The 17,561-nt window shown below is 42.8% G+C and overlaps 1 protein-coding gene across 1 annotated transcript in view; it reads left to right on the forward strand.

Moving 5' to 3' along the window:
• The window catches only part of LOC141145238 (immunoglobulin superfamily member 1-like), a 54,542-nt gene that overhangs the window by 18,430 nt on the left and 18,551 nt on the right, over positions 1–17,561 (forward strand). Inside the window, exons 5-8 of the mRNA XM_073631753.1 lie at positions 862–1,146; positions 2,873–3,184; positions 5,293–5,394; positions 8,981–9,021. Of these exons, the coding sequence (XP_073487854.1) occupies positions 862–1,146; positions 2,873–3,184; positions 5,293–5,394; positions 8,981–9,021 (740 nt within the window). The remainder of the gene's footprint in view (positions 1–861; positions 1,147–2,872; positions 3,185–5,292; positions 5,395–8,980; positions 9,022–17,561) is intronic.

Raw genomic sequence — 17,561 nt, forward strand, 5'->3', positions numbered from 1 at the left:
ATCATGTAAATGTACATACTACAGCCTGCCTGTGCCGGCTGCCTGCAGTAAATGTACTGTGGGTGGTCAGCAAGTGGCAAAGATGAATTTCCGACATTTAAAAATCAGATATTTACCAGTGACTGGGGTCCAGCGCTGTCTTCACACAGCCGGGCTCCTGACACCACCATCTTGGATGCAGGAGCCCCCCTCTGCACATGCGTGAACTCGCGTGACACTTTCTGAATAGTCCTGAAGCCTCCTGGGGCATGTGATATGGCACAACTTGAACCTCATCCCTAGTTTTGGCTTCAGCTATTCTTTAATGAAAGTATTATGCATAGCTCCCAACTGTCCCTGAATTTGAGGAACTGTACCTGATTTGGAGCAATGTCCCTCTTTCCCTCTTTCCTCCTCATTTGTCCCTCATTTTGGTCTGATATATATAGTTGTATATAAAATGTACTTTTTATCTTTCAAAAAGTTTCCCAGTGCTAAACCCTTCTTACAAATTCTAAATTGCTGCATTTGTCAATTTTAAAATCCATTTTAAAGGAATAATAGTGGTAAAAAAAAGCACTTGTGGATTTAATTACATTTTTGGGGGGGTTATGTCCCCTTTAAGGGGCGTGGCAGGAGGCGTGTCCTATGCCTACATACGTTTGCTAGTAGGTGTCCTTCATTCCCATCTCAAAATGTCGGGAGGTATGTATTATGCAATGTACAGTAACTCAGAACGTGCATTCATTGGTTGTCCGTATTGTATGAACAGGTCAAAACCGGTAAGATTGCAATGCCTTACTGCACTGTCCATATTTGCATTTACTTAAGATTTATTATTTTTTTACCATTCTGTTTTTAATCTGAAACTATTTCTTTTAGCATTATCTAGCGCTCCATGGTTGAACTTTGTGCCTTCCTATGCCACATTCATAAAGGGAGAAAATGTAACTATGGAGTGCCTGGCTCCTTCTCCAGTTGCTGTAACCCAGTATCGTTTCTACAGAGACGAAGAGATCATAGGACCATTATCCAGCAAAGGGTTATTATCATTGCACAACATAACAAAAAACGATCAGGCTGAATATATGTGTATGTACTGGAGCCCAAAAAGCAACAGAGAAATCCCGTCCATTCAAAGTGATGCAAGAGAGATTTATGTTATAGGTAAGAATAAAAATGTAAGGAAAATGACTGGGCATCTTGAAATACACTGATCCAATATATGTATAAAGATTTGTCAGAACGGTTTTACCTGTTACAGAAAAGGGGGACATACAGTATATATCAGGGCACCCTCTGTTTTTGACTTGGAGGATCTACAGGTTTGATTGTAGAATTTTGTCCAACTGATTGGCTACAATTTTTCAGTAGCTCATTTTGTGACACCATATTCAAACTGCAATCAAAATCATCCTAAAGAAAGACCCCACTGAGAAAAGTAAAACTCAAGGATACTGAAATATCCTGAAATATCCTTACCCATACTGAAATGTGGACAATTCTTTATTTATCAGCTTTTTTTATGAGAAAATAATGAATAAAATGTAAATTTAAAAAAAATGATAGTACCAAATAAAAATGACAAATATAACTAAATCAAATAAATTAGCACACCAAGGCACTTAAAGCAGTATGAAACCCAAAAGCAAACATTTATTATTTTGCATCTTACCAATTCTTAGATGTAATGGCAGCTTTTGTTTTCTATTTTATGCTTTCTTCCGTCTATTCCCATCTGGTGATCCAGTCAGTGAGACTCTAATTGGCTTGAAAAAGGTTGGGCTCTGGTAGCTGATAGTCATAATCAAACTCAGATATTTGCAATTTATAAATCCAGATTTCTAAAAACTGGGAGGCACTATACCCCATCAGTATGAAAATATAGCGTTCTTAGTATCATCAGAAATCGTGCCATGTTACCTGGGTCAATCCTGTGGATTCTTTCTCTTCTATTACTATCTTTCCTACTATTATTTCCTTTCCTCTTCCTTACATCTCAAAATCATTTTTTACTATATTTTACCTATGTATTGATTTAATAAACAATATTTCCAAAGCTCTGGTCCAACAAATAAGACAATTTAACCTGACACATAATCTCCTTCATACCTTTGGTCAGACAGTAACCAAATGTTAAATGGAAGATATTGTACTGATTCACTATCTGCAATGTCATTACCTCTCATTGGCTGAGTACATTTTGTGATGTAAACTCTTGCAAGAGCTCTGTTTTCTCAAGTCGTCTTTCAGGACGAAACACGTTAACCCCACCACTTAAAAGGCGGTCCTCTAGGCCTTTTAAAATAAAAATGGAGTCATTACCTCTCATTGGCTGAGTACATTTTGTGGTGGAAAATTTCACATACACTTACAGGTCTTCTTTTTAAAAAAAAAATTGTTGAACAAATGTGACACGCATGAGCTGTGACAAATGTTGGTCGTAGTTAGCTAACTAATGAGCTTGTACCATTTACCATTTATGTTATAATATTATTATTTATTGTATCTAATGTGTATTAAACATTTTTGCTCAATCAATAAAAACCTTTTTGACAAGGAAAAAGGTTGGGCTCGGGGCACAGGACACTGTGCCCTGAACCCACCCACTCAATAATAATCACTATTGCACTATTGTCTTCCGGCTTCTCCTCCCTGGCCAATCAGGACAGGAGGCAGATCGTGTTGGGCGGGAGGAGAAGCTGAGGAAGCCGCGGTGCCGCGACCATGAAGGGGTGAGTGCGGACCTGGGGGGGGGGGTTGGTTTGAAGCCCCCCCAAAAGTTTAGCACCAGCCGCCACTGGGTGCCAATCAACTAGTTATGGTCTAAAAGGATGTCTGCTAGTTGCATAGGGCAAACTTATAAGGTAATAATTACTTTTTTACATTACAGATCATTTGCGTCCACCATTGTTGACTGCAGACCCTCCTAATGGAAGAATCAAAGATGGAGGCAATGTAACTCTGCACTGCATTATCAAGGAAAGTTATGAAAGGGCAATATTCCATTTTCTTAATGAAACAGATGAGGTGACCAGTGTACATACCTACAAACCGCAGACAAGAGCAGCAGCAATAACCATCACTGTGAAGAAAAATAATAACACCTCCCCTACCAAATTCTCTTGTCAATACACAGCAGAGATCAAGGGACGTTTACTGCTGTCACCAGCGAGCCCGCAAGTTGAGATCATTATAGTAACAAGTATGTAATAACGAATAATAATTTTGAATGTCTGCACAGTAGCCTTTATGTCATCCCTCCTTTCCAACTATGTTATTGACTCTCACATGAGTTTATAGAAAGTTACAACTATTGTTTGCTAAAACAGTTCTAGCCACTTCTGCCTGTCTGATAGAGGCAGTTTAATGTCAAGGGGAGGACTCCCCCTTGGCTCTGCTCACATGACACAGCTGTGAGAAGTAATTCCCTCACTCTGATCTGCCACTGCATCTGGTAAGTAGAGGGAGGAGATCTGCACTAACGGGTAAACTGTACTTACGGGTTAAAATGGGAGGGGTTCTGTCAGTACTGAGGGGTGTCTGTACTGAGGGGTCTGTACTGAGGGGTTAGGCTGGGAGGGGGGCTGTACTGGGGAGAGGATTTGTATTGGAGGGCCTGTACTGAGGGGGTTAAGATGGAGGGGGGATGTCTGTGCTGAGGGGTTAGGCTGCGAGGGGAGGTCTGTACTCAGGGGTTAGGATCGAGGGTGGGTCTATACTGAGAGGTTAGGCTGGGAGGGGGGCTGTACTGGGGAGGGGATTTGTATTGGGGGGCCTGTACTGAGGGGGTTAAGAGTAAAGGGGGATGTCTGTGCTGAGGAGTAAGGCTGGAAGGGGAGGTCTCTACTGAGGGGATAGGATGGAGAGTGGGTCTGTACTGAGTGGTTAGGCTGAGAGGGGGGCTGTACTGGGTAGGGGATTTGTATTGGGGGGCCTGTACTGAGGGGGTTAAGACGGAAGGGGAGATGTCTGCGCTGAGGAGAAAGGCTGGAAGGGGAGGTCTCTACTGAGGGGTTAGGATGGAGGGTGGGTCTGTACTGAAGGATTAGGCTGAGAGGGGGGTCAATACTGAGGGTATAGGATGGAGGGGGGCTATACTGGGGAGGGGGTTTGTATTGCGGGACCTGTACTGAGGGGGTTAAGATGGAAGGGAGGATTCTGTACTGAGGGGTTAGGATGGAGGGTGGGTTGGTACTGAGGGGTTAGGCTGAGAGGGGGGTCTGTACTGAGGGGTTAGGATAGAGGGAGGGTCTGGACTGAGGGATCAGGCTATGGGGACCTGTACTGGGGGGTTTGTACTGCGGGGTTAGGCTAGAAGAAGGGGTCTCTACTGAGGGGTTAAGCTAGAAGAGGAAGGGGTTTTATTTAGCCATGGCCCTTTAAGCCCCTCCCACTGCACAATTTGCCCACAACCACATGCGTGTGGCGCTATAGTCCTTTAATTCATTTCTTTTTATGTGTGTATGTAGGCAAGGGAGGTGTTGAAAAATGATCAGCCCAGGGTGCCAGATATGCCACTGCCCCTTGGTATATACAGTATCTATATATTAGCTGTAGCCCATAGGCATGCGCACAGGGTGCACCAGGTGTGCGTGGGCACACCCTAATTACTCTGTGTGGCGCAGATTCCTCCTGTTTAGACCCCTGATATTTCACCAAAGCCCCCTAACGGGGCTCCTAAAAAAATTGGAAATAATAATAAATAATAAAAAAAAATTTAAAAATAATTAAATTAAAATTTAAATAATAATAAAAAAAATAGTAAAAACTAGTGACAATGTCCACTGCCCTACTGACACTAATCTCTGTGCTACTGATACTGTCCACTGCTCTACTTACACTGTCGGTGTATATACGTACATGCACATGTTTGAGCTTTGGGGTGCACACCCTAATGCAATAGGCTGTGCACACCTATGCTGTAGCCACTTATACTGTTGTGATCAATTTACTTTGCCTCTTGCAATGCAGTTGAGAACCTTTCATTTAAATAACTTCTCACTGTGGTTATTGTAATGAAAATCGTGTTTCTGTATATTGCTTGTAATTATCTGTATACACATGATATCTGACTAAAAACAGTAGACTGTACAGTCTGATTGGTAGTCAAGAGCTCGTTATCTACTGACAGGAGTTAGTTTTTTTTACTCAAAATAGTAGCGTGAGACTTTTATGCTGATAAATCTCAAATGAAGTCTGTTTTAAGTTGATAGGTTCATGAAATTGTGTATTTTTTAAATATCTATGTCGTTTTGTGTAAATTACATTTCAGAAAACATTGTGATTTTGTCTTATCCTTTTGATTTTCAGCTGGATCTCTGCTGTGGCTGATCGCTATGGGAGTTGCTGTTGGGATTGCAGTATTGATCATAATTGTCAGTTTGGTCTATTGGGTCATTTCAGGCAAAAAAGGTACGAACTATTTACTCAAAAGCCACCTTATTCATTTTAATATTACTGCTATACATGTGTAGCGCTTATCCCCGAAGGAGCGGCTGATTAATTATTATATCCTTAATTCGCGTTTACCACCCAGCCCATCGCAGCCCATAAGAATAGAAACAGTCCATATTGCATTTTTCTCTTGCTTTTATTAAGTAACATAAACTGGGATAGGAGAAGGGTTTTCTTTTGAGATGCTCTTTTGTTGCTTTGTAATCTTTTCTTTGCTTCTCGTGCAAAGACCTAGCATCACTGCGGATAATAAGAAAACACTATGTGATTTCTTCATCGGGGAGGATGGAAGTAGATTTAATAGAGAATATTTGATAAAGAGTCACTCTGAACAACTTCTTTATCTGCAGAACTTTCCAAGAACAGTCCGTATCTCTATATGTGTACTAGTAGTTTTACCGCCACCTCTTTACCACTACTTCCCATCTGCATGGTACTTCCAAGTTGAGCTAAAGAAAAGTCACTCTGAATAACTCCTCCCACTTGACTGATTGGAATCCCGGGGCATTGTTGAACCCAAAGTCACAGGCCATCATCACCTGTCTCACTGACTTGCGTACCAACATCCCTCAGGCTCTGGCAGTACCCTTCCCTTGGGCTTTCACTCACGTGATCAATAGTCCATGTGCCACTCATAAACGATCGATCGCCCAGTTTCCTTCTGCTTAGTTACTACTTCTTCTGCAATGATTCTTTGTTCCCTTTCCTCTTTCCTGGCACACTCCCTTCCCTGCAGGGGCGGCCAACGACACCAGCGACTACATGCTGTACGGTGTCATCTACTCCTCTACGGACGCCGGTTCCCCACCCTCCTTGCAGGGGGGGCTCCGTTGGCTCCCCGGAGGGGGAACCTCTCCCCTCCGGGAACCAGGCTGGGCTCCTCTCCAAACTCAAACTCCTGACTCACCATGTGACCCGGCTTTTTATATGAGATTCCCGCCTCCTGCCAAACAAATTAATGATTGGCCAGAACTCGCATACAAACTACCTGTCACTCAAATCCCAAATAAACAAACAGGCCTGCTATAATGGTACAAGCCTGCCTAAATTTATCTGAAACTCTAAACTAGCAAAAAGGTCACATACTCAAAAGTAGGTGCCCGCTACACATGATTGGATATTCTTTGCAAAGTCAAATTTCACAACATTCACTAAATTCTGGGGAAAATTCCAGTGCAAAGTGCAATTTTCCATGCAAGGTAAACAGGCTATCGGATCGCGGCGCCGGTCTCCTATCAGATATCCAGCTGTTAGGGCTCGGCTTAGGCTGAGGGAGGCTCTGCAGGGAGGGGCGGGGCTGGGAGCTCCACTAACGCTCTGACCCTGCCCTGGCCCGCCCCATGTACTCTGTATGTGCTCGGAGCGCTGAGATCACCTCTCTTGGAGCTCTGAGAGCCCTGCCCTGGACCACGAATATTCCCGCCCCTACCGCTGAAAGCCCCGCCCCCTACCGCTAAAGCCCCCCTACCACGAAATCCCCACCCCTACTCCGAAAAGCTCCGCCTCCGGACCTCTGAGAGCGGGAGGTAAGCCCGGCCGGCCAGGTAGGTCTTTCTGCCTATAGACTCACTGTTATGCTAAACCCTCCCTGGCAATGTTATTTACCGTCCTGTATAGCTGTGTATTGCTGAAAGCTTAAATTTTAAAACTGGCTACTTGATCATCTCCTGTAGTATGTCGCATTCGCAGTCTGATCATCTCCTGTAGTATGTCGCATTAGCAATCTGGTCATCTCCTGTAGTATTTTGCAATCGCAGTCTGGTCATCTCCTGTAGTATGTCGCATTTGCAGTCTGGTCATCTCCTGTAGTATGTCGCATTTCCAGTCTGGTCATCTCCTGTAGTATATCGCATTCGCAGTCTGATCATCTCCTGTAGTATGTCGCATTCACAGTCTGATCATCAACTTTAGTATGTCGCATTCGCAGTCTGATCATCTCCTGTAGTATGTCGCATTCGCAGTCTGATCGTCTCCTGTAGTATGTCGCATTCGCAGTCTGGTCATCTCCTGTAGTATGTTGCATTCGCAGTCTGGTCATCTCCTGTAGTATGTCGCATTTGCAGACTGGCCATCTCCTGTAATATGTCGCATTCGCAGTCTGGTCATCTCCTGTAGTATGTCGCATTCGCAGTCTGGTCATCTCCTGTAGTATGTCGCATTCGCACTCTGATCATCTCCTTTAGTATGTCGCATTCGCAGTCTGATCATCTCCTGTAGTATATCGCATTCACAGTCTGATCATCTCCTGTAGTATGTCGCATTCACAGTCTGATCATCAACTGTAGTATGTCGTATTCGCAGTCTGATCATCTCCTGTAGTATGTCGCATTCGCAGTCTGGTCATCTCCTGTAGTATGTCGCATTCGCAGTCTGGTCATCTCCTGTAGTATGTTGCATTCGCAGTCTGGCCATCTCCTGTAATATGTCGCATTCGCAGTCTGGTCATCTCCTGTAGTATGTCGCATTCGCAGTCTGGTCATCTCCTGTAGTATGTCGCATTCACAGTCTGATCATCTCCTTTAGTATGTCGCATTCGCAGTCTGATCATCTCCTGTAGTATATCGCATTCACAGTCTGATCATCTCCTGTAGTATGTCGCATTCGCAGTCTGGTCATCTCCTGTAGTATGTCGCATTCGCAGTCTGGTCATCTCCTGTAGTATGTCGCATTCGCAGTCTGGTCATCTCCTGTACTATGTCGCATTCGCACTCTGATCATCTCCTGTAGTATGTCGCATTCGCACTCTGATCATCTCCTGTAGTATGTTGCATTCGCAGTTTCTGGTCATCTCCTGTAGTATGTCACATTCGCAGTTTCTGGTCATCTCCTGTAGTATGTCGCATTTGCAGTCTCTGGTTATTTCCTGTAGTCGCATCTACAGTCTGTTTAAAAGTAGTACCTGCTGTTGCACAAATCACTTTATTACACTTTTATTTCTGATATCTATGGCTATGCATATTTATTTATTCCATATTGAGCACTATATTTGATTGGCTGCTTCTGCTTGGCACACACGCACAATCAAATAGTGCTCAATATGGATTAAATAAATAGATATCATAAAGTGTAATAAAGTGATTTGTGCAACAAGCTCCTTAAACAGTCCACATTCAGTGAAAGTCCAGGCACTGCAAACTTTGCAGTACATGAACTTTCCCTGAATGTGGACTGTTTAAAGAGCAGGGGCGAACTGACCCATCGGGCAGCTTATGTAGTGCCAAGCCATAATTTGTTAATTGAAAGATTAAAGAGCTTGACTTGTACTGTAGTTTTGTTAGCTGTTTTTTTTTTTTGTTTTGATAGGGGCGCAGTTTCAGTGCTTGCCATAGGCGCCATTTTCACTAGATACGCCTCTGACAGTAGCGGTGCATGCCTGGAATGTCAGAAATGTCAGCATAGATGTTCCTGAGACATGCTTTCACTGCATGTGACGTGCAAGGCAAAAATAAATAAAAAAAATGCTCACCTAGCTCTGCCTTTAGTAAATTAATCCGATGCCCAGTACTCATATTAATATGTGTATTTTGTTCTGTTTTGTTCACAGATCCACCAGAAGATGTTCCGGAATCTAAGACACATTCTAATGTGAGTAACATTTATTTTATGTAATTCAGTCACTTAAAGTGACCCTTTCACCACAAGGTCATTTGTAATATAAGCCCAGTCTATAAAAGCAAAGCATCTATGCTCACCTTTCCAGAGGACCCATCTTCCTGTTTTTTTGCAAGAATACCTGCTCCTCCCATCGCATGCTGTATTTCCACTCACCAGCTCACTCATCACTACAGGACATAAAAGTCAGCAAGAGGAACCACAGCATGCAGCTGGGGAAGTAGGTATTTAACACACCTGGAAGTGTCAGTGACCTGGAGCAAGTTTGCAGATAAGATGTTTAATTCAAAAGGCAACAAAACTAAAGCGTCACCACCATATGCATAGGCACCCAGCATTTTTAGGAAGTTGTTTTTCCTCCCCTGGACACCTTTTCTCCTGGCAGGTAAAAAATGCACCTAAAGCCTCATTCTTGCAATTTTATGCAAGCTTAAACATATTTAGTTGAGTCAAGCATTTGGGCGTGCATTGATTTAATTGGCCAGAATATTGTTTTTTCCTAGACATTGGAATTCATTTACATTCAAGTACTAAATGCTCCTAGAGTTTAGACGTTATTAAGCGCATTCAGCATTTTTTTCTGCCCAAAATCTGATTGTGCTGGTGGTGCTTTTTTTCCAGACTCTAAAAGCTCCTCTTTTAATATGCCTGTAAACACCTACGTTGGCATGGCCACATAGGCTAACATAGAGGTACGTTTACAGGCTGGTAGTTCCACCCCCAAGTTTCCAGATGGGCTGGCGCCTGCAGAACTGCTAAGCAGGTCTCTTCCCGAACGCGTGGCTGTAACCCTTTGTTAGCTGTACTGAAGTTTGCAGGCCTTCTGATACTTGAAGAACTTGCCACTTGGCACTGACTGTGCCCGAGCAACTGGGAGCAGGCGGCTGCTGACTTTCACGGTGGTTGCCTGTAGCAACAATAGTTGTTAGCCCATGCCTCACTGAAGGGAACATAATCAGAACAGTCCCACCCAGAAGCACCTGCTGGCTTACCCTGATCTTCCCGGAACAGTAGATTTCTCCAGGCATACTTTACTGTATGAAGCAGAAGTTTGGAGCATAAAGTCACAATGTCCAGCCGTAGCAGATCGCTGGACATATTTGTAATCCATAGGCGTGGTTGCCACGGGTGACAGCACATGGTAAAGTTCACTAAATTGCAGGTTTAGCACAAGTGTCCGTCCCAGCCACGGTTGGGCTAACTTGGTAAGCAGGGCAGCAATAACTTGAACTTTGAAGGCAGATCCCACGAATTGCTTAGGAAAATGGCACTTGGGTATTGCAATTACAAGCAGGCAGAACACAAACAGTAAGTCCTTCCCCGATTCAATCCCTCTACGTTCTCTGGTACAAAGCACACTTCCCTGGCTCGACCAACTCCATTTGCTAGGGGCAAAGCCTGGCAGGTTACCTGTGGGCAGACATCCCAGAATGAGCCCCCAAATGCAGCACTCCCACCCTACACAGCCAGTCACATGAATTTCCAAGCACACGAGTCAAGAAGAAGTCCTTGCACTTTCAAACTTGAATGGGGATGGGATACATGCAGTATGGGATGCCCACTTGATTGAAGAAATATACATAGGGACTAAACTATATACACTCCAGTATATACAACCTCTTCTCTTTCACCGCCACAACATATTGCTTGCAGACTATCGCTCCCAGGACCAACTAGCACTCTTGTGGGGACCTGACACTGTCAGGCTCAAAGCAAATGCCCTTTGCAGGCAGGGACCACGGGCCCATTTGGTGTAGCAAAAAATAGGTAGTTCTGAGTGCTAACCATCCTAAATGAGGCTACTGCTCCGAGTACAACCTCTTCAGGCACTGCCAACTCTCCTGGCTGCAGCTGCCCCTTTCCACTGCCCGTGCTTCCACAGTCCTCCTGTCTGGCTCTGCACCCATCCCAGACTGCTCCATTCCAGTCCTTTCAGGCATCCATCCCAGTCCTCCTGACTGTGTGTCACTCACCAGCCCTCTTGGCTGTTCCTTGCCCTCCTGGAGACAGTGCTCTCCCACAGTCCTCTTTGAATCCAGTGCCTCCTGGCCAGGACACCTCTGTGATTTTAGGTCCCCCCCCAGACTAGGGAGCTCCCTCAAAGGCCACGACAGCCTAACACTCCATCTCCAGCTTCCACCTGAACAACTCCTCCCCAGCTGGGCTGACCCAGAGTATTTCCCCTGCCAACCCAAGTTGGGGATTGGTCAGGGCCCTCAGAATACTCTAGGCAGCTCCACCTCACTTCCCCTTCCATCTTTCTATAAGGTTCCAGCACATTATAGAAATAGGGGGGGGGGGGGGGTCTCAGTGATGCTGCCTGTGAGTCATCCAGCTCTCCCTGGATCTCTGCCCAACCCAGAAAAAAAACTGGCAGGTTTGTTTAAGAGCCAAGTCTGCATAAATTTACCTACACTACACAAAACTCTAGCACTCTAGCAACACAGCTAGTGGGTGCTACAAGAATAATACAAGGGAAAAAACATAAAATGTTAAGAACAAATTGTAGTAAGGTAATGTGAGTTCTATATTCAATGGTCAATTTGGAGTTTCAGAAACAAAAATATGTTCATCTGTCTCCAGTGAGATATAACATTGGAATATCACAATATTCAGTAAAATACTGTAAAGAAATGCCATTCAAAGAGAGTGTATAGTGTGTTTCCATCTATCGCTGCATTGTGTACAAAAATAAAAAAGCACATTTTTGGAAACGTTATTTTTCATTTGTAAGATAGATATTAAATACCGCAAATTAATATTTCATATTTATCACTTTGTGACAAAAAAGCGATACGTGCAAGTCTGGTACTCCTACAGTAGATGTCCCATGTTGTTGAGACCTGAATAGCAGAATTTTAGGTTACATACTGTTGAATGAGTCACCTAATTGGCTAGGTGAGAGGACCTCCTCTGCAATTACAGACAGTCTCATCTAGATTTCCATTCGGCAGGAGCAGACAGAGTGCTAAGCTTTCCTATTAAATGGCCCCATATCTATTGAACACACTGAAGCGAAGAGGCTTCCTCGATTTACAGTGCCTTGCAAAAGTATTCACCCCCCCCTTGGCATTCGTGTTTTGTTGCCTCACAACCTAGAATTAACATGGATTGTTTGAGGATTTGTATACTTTAAGTTACAGAACATGCCCACAAGTTTGAAGATGTGTTTTTTTTATTGTGAAGCAAAAAACACATAGGACAAAATAACAGAAAAAGTCAATGTGCATAACTATTCACCCCCCTAAAGTCAATACTTTGTAGAGCCACCTTTTGTGGTTATCACAGCTCCAAGTCGCTTTGGATAAGTCTCTATGAGCTTGCCACATCTTACCACTGGGATTTTTGCCCATTCCTCCTTGCAAAACTGCTCCAGCTCCTTCAAGAGGGATGCTTTGCGCTTGTGAACAGCAATCTTTAAGTCTGATCACAGATTTTCTATTGGATTGAGGTCTGGGCTTTGACTAGGCCATTCCAACACATTTACTAGACATGTGCACACTGAAATATTTTGTTTCAGAATTTCGTTTTTGTCCGCAAAATACATTTATTTGGTTACTCCCGAAATTCGTTTTTATTTATTTCGCTTTTCGTTAAAAATTGCATTCGTCCGAAAATCCAAATTACTTAAGGTCGAATCTGTCATTGAAGGCTTATGGTGTCTATCGAATGTTCAAAGAAGATTCGACGGAGCAGCTAAACTGTACGTCGCCGTATAGTTTACCTGCTCCGTCGAATCTTCTTAGAACTTTCAACAGACACCATAAGCCAAAGATTCAACGTTTGTATGTTTTTTGCTGCTTTGTCGAATCTTCATCGTTCATGTTGAATGTATATAGTTCAAACAGAAAATGGACTGGTGATAGTGATCACTGATCAGACAGGTAAGATAGGGTATATAGAATCTATATAGAATCTCAATCTATAATATAGAATCTATAATAATAAATCCCCCCCCACAACACGGGCAGCCTCTGAGGCTATCACAACACTAGCAACACTAGTATCACTATCAAGTTCACAACACTAAAACAATAGCAGCAGATTATTATGAAAAAGTTAAGTTGAACTGTAGCTTGCTTCACTATTGTTCTGCTGCTGTGCTTATGCTTAATTGCTAAATAATTCAGGTTCTCTGACAAACGGACCAGCTACTGTAAGATTGACTGTCTTCTGAAATGATTCAGTGTGTGTGTCTCTCTCTGCTAGCAAATCGTAAGTGAAAGTAAGTTGGCTGTACGTGTATACTTAGTTTTGCTCCTCCTCTTTGGTTACAATCAGCCAATAACATTCATCATCATCATTATTTTTATTTTACTTCCCCCACCCAATTCCAGCAGTGATCTTTTCTCCCCTATGTCGAATCTTTTCTCTCCATGTCGAATCTTTTCTCTCTATGTAGAATAATCTTGGACTAATAGAATTAAGGTTAGGCACATTCGACCACAGGTTTGATGGACACAGATTGTTATTGTCATCATCATGTCGAATCTCCTATCTATACTGAACTGTTGTAGCAACGAAAACAATAATAAAGCATTTGTTTATGTCGGATCTTTCGTTTTTCCGATTCTGCACTTTCATTATCGTTTGTTAAAACGATAACAAAAATACCACAAATTCGGATGAAAATGCATTCGGACGAAAACGAATGCACATGTCTAACATTTACATGTTTTCCCTTAAACTACTCAAGTGTTGCTTTAGCAGTGTGTTTGGGGTCATTGTCCTGCTGGAAGGTAAACCTCCGTCCTATCCTCAAATCACACACAGAGTGGTACAGGTTTTGCTTAAGAATATCCCTCTATTTAGCAGCATCCATCTTTCCCTCAACTCTGACCAGTTTCCCAGTTCCGACTGCTGAAAAACATCCCCACAGCATGAGGCTGCCACCACAATGTTTCACTGTGAGAATGGTGTTCTTTGGGTGATGTGATGTGTTGGGTTTGCGCCAGACACAGCGTTTTCTTTGATGACCAAAAAGTTCAATTTTAGTCTCATCAGACCAGAGCACCTTCCTCCATACATTTTGAGAGTCTCCCACATGCCTTTTCGCAAACTCAAAACGTGTAATTTTGTTTTTAGCTGAAAGTAATGGCTTTCTTCTGGCCACTCTGCCATAAAGCCCAACTCTATGGAGCATACGGCTTATTGTCGTCCTATGTACAGATACTCCAGTCTCTGCTGTGGAACTCTGCAGTTCCTCCAGGGTTACCTTAGGTCTCTGTGCTGCCTCTCTGATTAATGCCCTCCTTTCCCGGTCCGTGAGTTTTGGTGTGCGGCCGTCTCTTGGCAGGTTTGCTGTTGTGCCATGTTCTTTCCATTTAGTTATGATAGATTTGATGGTGCTCCTAGGGATCATTAAAGATTTGGATATTTTCTTATAACCTAACCCTGACTTATACTTCTCAGCAACATTGTCCCTTACTTGTTTGGAGAGTTCCTTGGTCTTCATGGCAGTGTTTGGTTATTGGTGCCTCTTGCTTAGGTGTTGCAGCCTCTGCGGCCTTTCAAAAAGGTGTGTATATGTAATGACAGATCATGTGACACTTAGATTGCACACAGGTGGACATCATTTCACTAATTATGTGACTTCTGAAGGTAATTGGTTGCACCAGAGCTTTTTATGGGCTTCATAACAAAGGGGGTGAATACAAACGCACATGCCAATTATCAGTTTTTTATTTCTGAAAAATAGTTTTATGTATATATTTTTCTAATTTTACTTCACCAACTTAGACTATTGTGTTCTGATCCATCACATATAATTCAAATTAAAAAACATTGAACTAAAGGCTGTAATGTAACAGAATAGGTAAAAAGCCAAGGGGGGTGAATACTTTTGCAAGGCACTGTACTTTGTGTAGTGTTGTTTATTAGAAAAGTAAGGATTTAGCACTATAGTAGTAAATGGTATAATGTTCTTTTATAAACCTATAAATTAAAAAACAATTATACTTCACCTCTAATACCATTAACCTAATAGTGTTGAGCTGTTTTGAGTGCAGCTGTGGCATTTTGGTGTTTGACTTATTTAATTAAATTTTCTAGCACTGAGCACAGTTTCTATCTATTTACATACAGTTCACCTCTAATAACATTACTATTGTAGAGCACCCCTAAGGAGCCGCAAGAAGAATGGGATCCCCCACCATGCACAGCCAGGCACACTGAATTTTCACAGGCACACTTGAGTTAGTGTGTTTTTGTTTTTTTGTTTGGGGTTAATAACTTGGATAGGGTTTGGGAAATTATGAGATGCACACTTGACTTCAAACAACTTCAGGGACAACTTCTCCTATATACAGTCTATATACTGTACACTCCTCACTTCCTCCAGCACACTTGCAGAATTTCAGCTGACACATTGGGGTTTATTTACAAAAGCTGGAGAGTGCAAAATCGGGCTCACTTCTGCATAAAAACCAATCAGCGTCCAGATTTTATTGCCAGAGCTTTTTGAACAGGCTGAGGTTAGAAGCTGATTGGTTTCTTTGCAAAAGTGAGCCTGGTTTTGCGCTCTCCAGCCTTAGTAAATAAACCCCACTCTTTGTAGATCTGACAAAAATCACTTAGTCAGATTTAAAACAGCAGCCTGTTATAGGCAGGAACCCAAGGCCCCCTTTAAGTGTGTAGGAAAGTTGCAGTGTCCAGCAAAATCACTCCTGTGGCTACTGATCCCAGCACCACCTCTTCAGGCACTGTCAACCCACCTGGCTGCAACTGTCCCTTTCACTAGCCCTCCTGGGTAACTTCTCTACCAGTCCTCCAGATCGACACTCTTTCCACAGTCCTCCCAGACTGCTAACTCACCAGCACACTCGGCTGACTTCTCAGGAGATTTCCTGGATGTGCTGATCTGCTCCTGCTGTCTTCACACTTGGTCCCGTGCCTCCAGGAAAGGATTCTTCCATGTGTTGTAGAGGGTCCCTCCAGCACCCAAGCCCCAGGTCTGGAGTAACCCCCCAGACTAGAAGGTGCCTTCAAGGGCCACGGACAGCCTCCTCAGCACTCCATCTCCATCTGCCTGCTGCCTGACTCATCAGTACCTATGAGGTGGCCTTCCCCCTACCAGTCTATTTTGCTCTCATCAATACTCCAGTCAACTCCTCCTAGACTCCACCCCACTGCAACTGGAAACTTCTCCACAGTTCCAGAAAACAGGGGGAGTCACCTGAAATGCTGCTTGCTGAGTATTCCAGTCTCCCTGAGTTACTCAGCCCTGATCCAGATTTAACCCAGGCCTGGCTCTCAGCCAAGCCAAATGTACCTACACTAACAACTAACTATGTACATCTAATAGAGGGTGCTACACTAAATTATGATTTGTATTATTATTAGGTCTCATGTAAACCAGCATGGTTATTCTGCATTTGATGTGCATTTGGAATGCTTGCTCTCAAATGCAAAAACAGTAAAGTCAGCAAGTTCCCGTTTAGTTTAAAGGAACAGCACTCATGGAAGTTCAGAGGCTTCAGTTGACCTGCTTTGCATTGCACTGCATCTCTTTGGACGCAACATGTCCTCCTAAAGGTATGTTTGAACTGTGGAACTGTGAAGGTCAAACACAGCCTTTTTCACGCTGCTTTTCTATTCAAACACAGCTGTATGCCTTTAAGGGAAAAGTGCAGCATTTGACACAAACACCAGTCAACATGAACCCTCAAAGTGGTTTTAAACACAAAAAACAAAAATTTATTAAATTGCAGGCCACCAATTCTTAGTGGTGTCTGCATTCATTTTCTTTTTTTAGTGTGTATCTTTTTATTTTCACCTGGTGATGCTGCTAGTAAATGTGTTTGTTTTCAACTTCCTTTAACAAGCTGTCTATTACAAGTAACAGTTAAAGGGATGAGACAAACCATTTACCACAGACAGGGGTGCTTACAATTATCAGCCTATATTTATTTATGTAAAACCTTTATCCCAAAAGGCAAGAATTGTTGCTGTAACTGATTATAAAGTGTAATCTGGAGTTCTACTTTAATTTATTAGTCAAGTTCATCTAAATTTGTTAGTCTATTGTCAACCAAACAATCTCCATGTATAAGTTGACATATGGGGCTTGTGGTTTTTCGAAAAAAATTCAACTAAATTTGGTTCCCCTGGCTGAAATTGCAGTCTACAATACATTTTATTTGAATAACAAAAAATGTATTATATTTCAGTTTACCAATCATTGGATGTGGTGGCTGCACAAGTTTTCTTTTCTTTGGCTTTTCCACTCTGTTTTCACCTGGCGATCTGGCCAGTAACACACCTCCTGTATTAGTGAGACACAACTCTGGATGAATGAAAACAGGATGCTCAGCAGACAGTAGCATTGTCAGTCTGGAGGGGAGCGTAATGTTAAATGTATTAGCAGATTTATATACACTAACAAATTGAGGGCAAACTCCAGCTCACACTTTATAATCACTTACAGCAAATCGTTTTTTCCTTTTGGGATAAAGGTTTTGCATGAATAAATAAAAGCTGATCATTTTAATCAGCCCTGCCATTGTTAATTGGTT

Source organism: Aquarana catesbeiana, linkage group LG01, assembly GCF_042186555.1.
Source record: "Aquarana catesbeiana isolate 2022-GZ linkage group LG01, ASM4218655v1, whole genome shotgun sequence".
Lineage (NCBI taxonomy): Eukaryota > Metazoa > Chordata > Amphibia > Anura > Ranidae > Aquarana > Aquarana catesbeiana.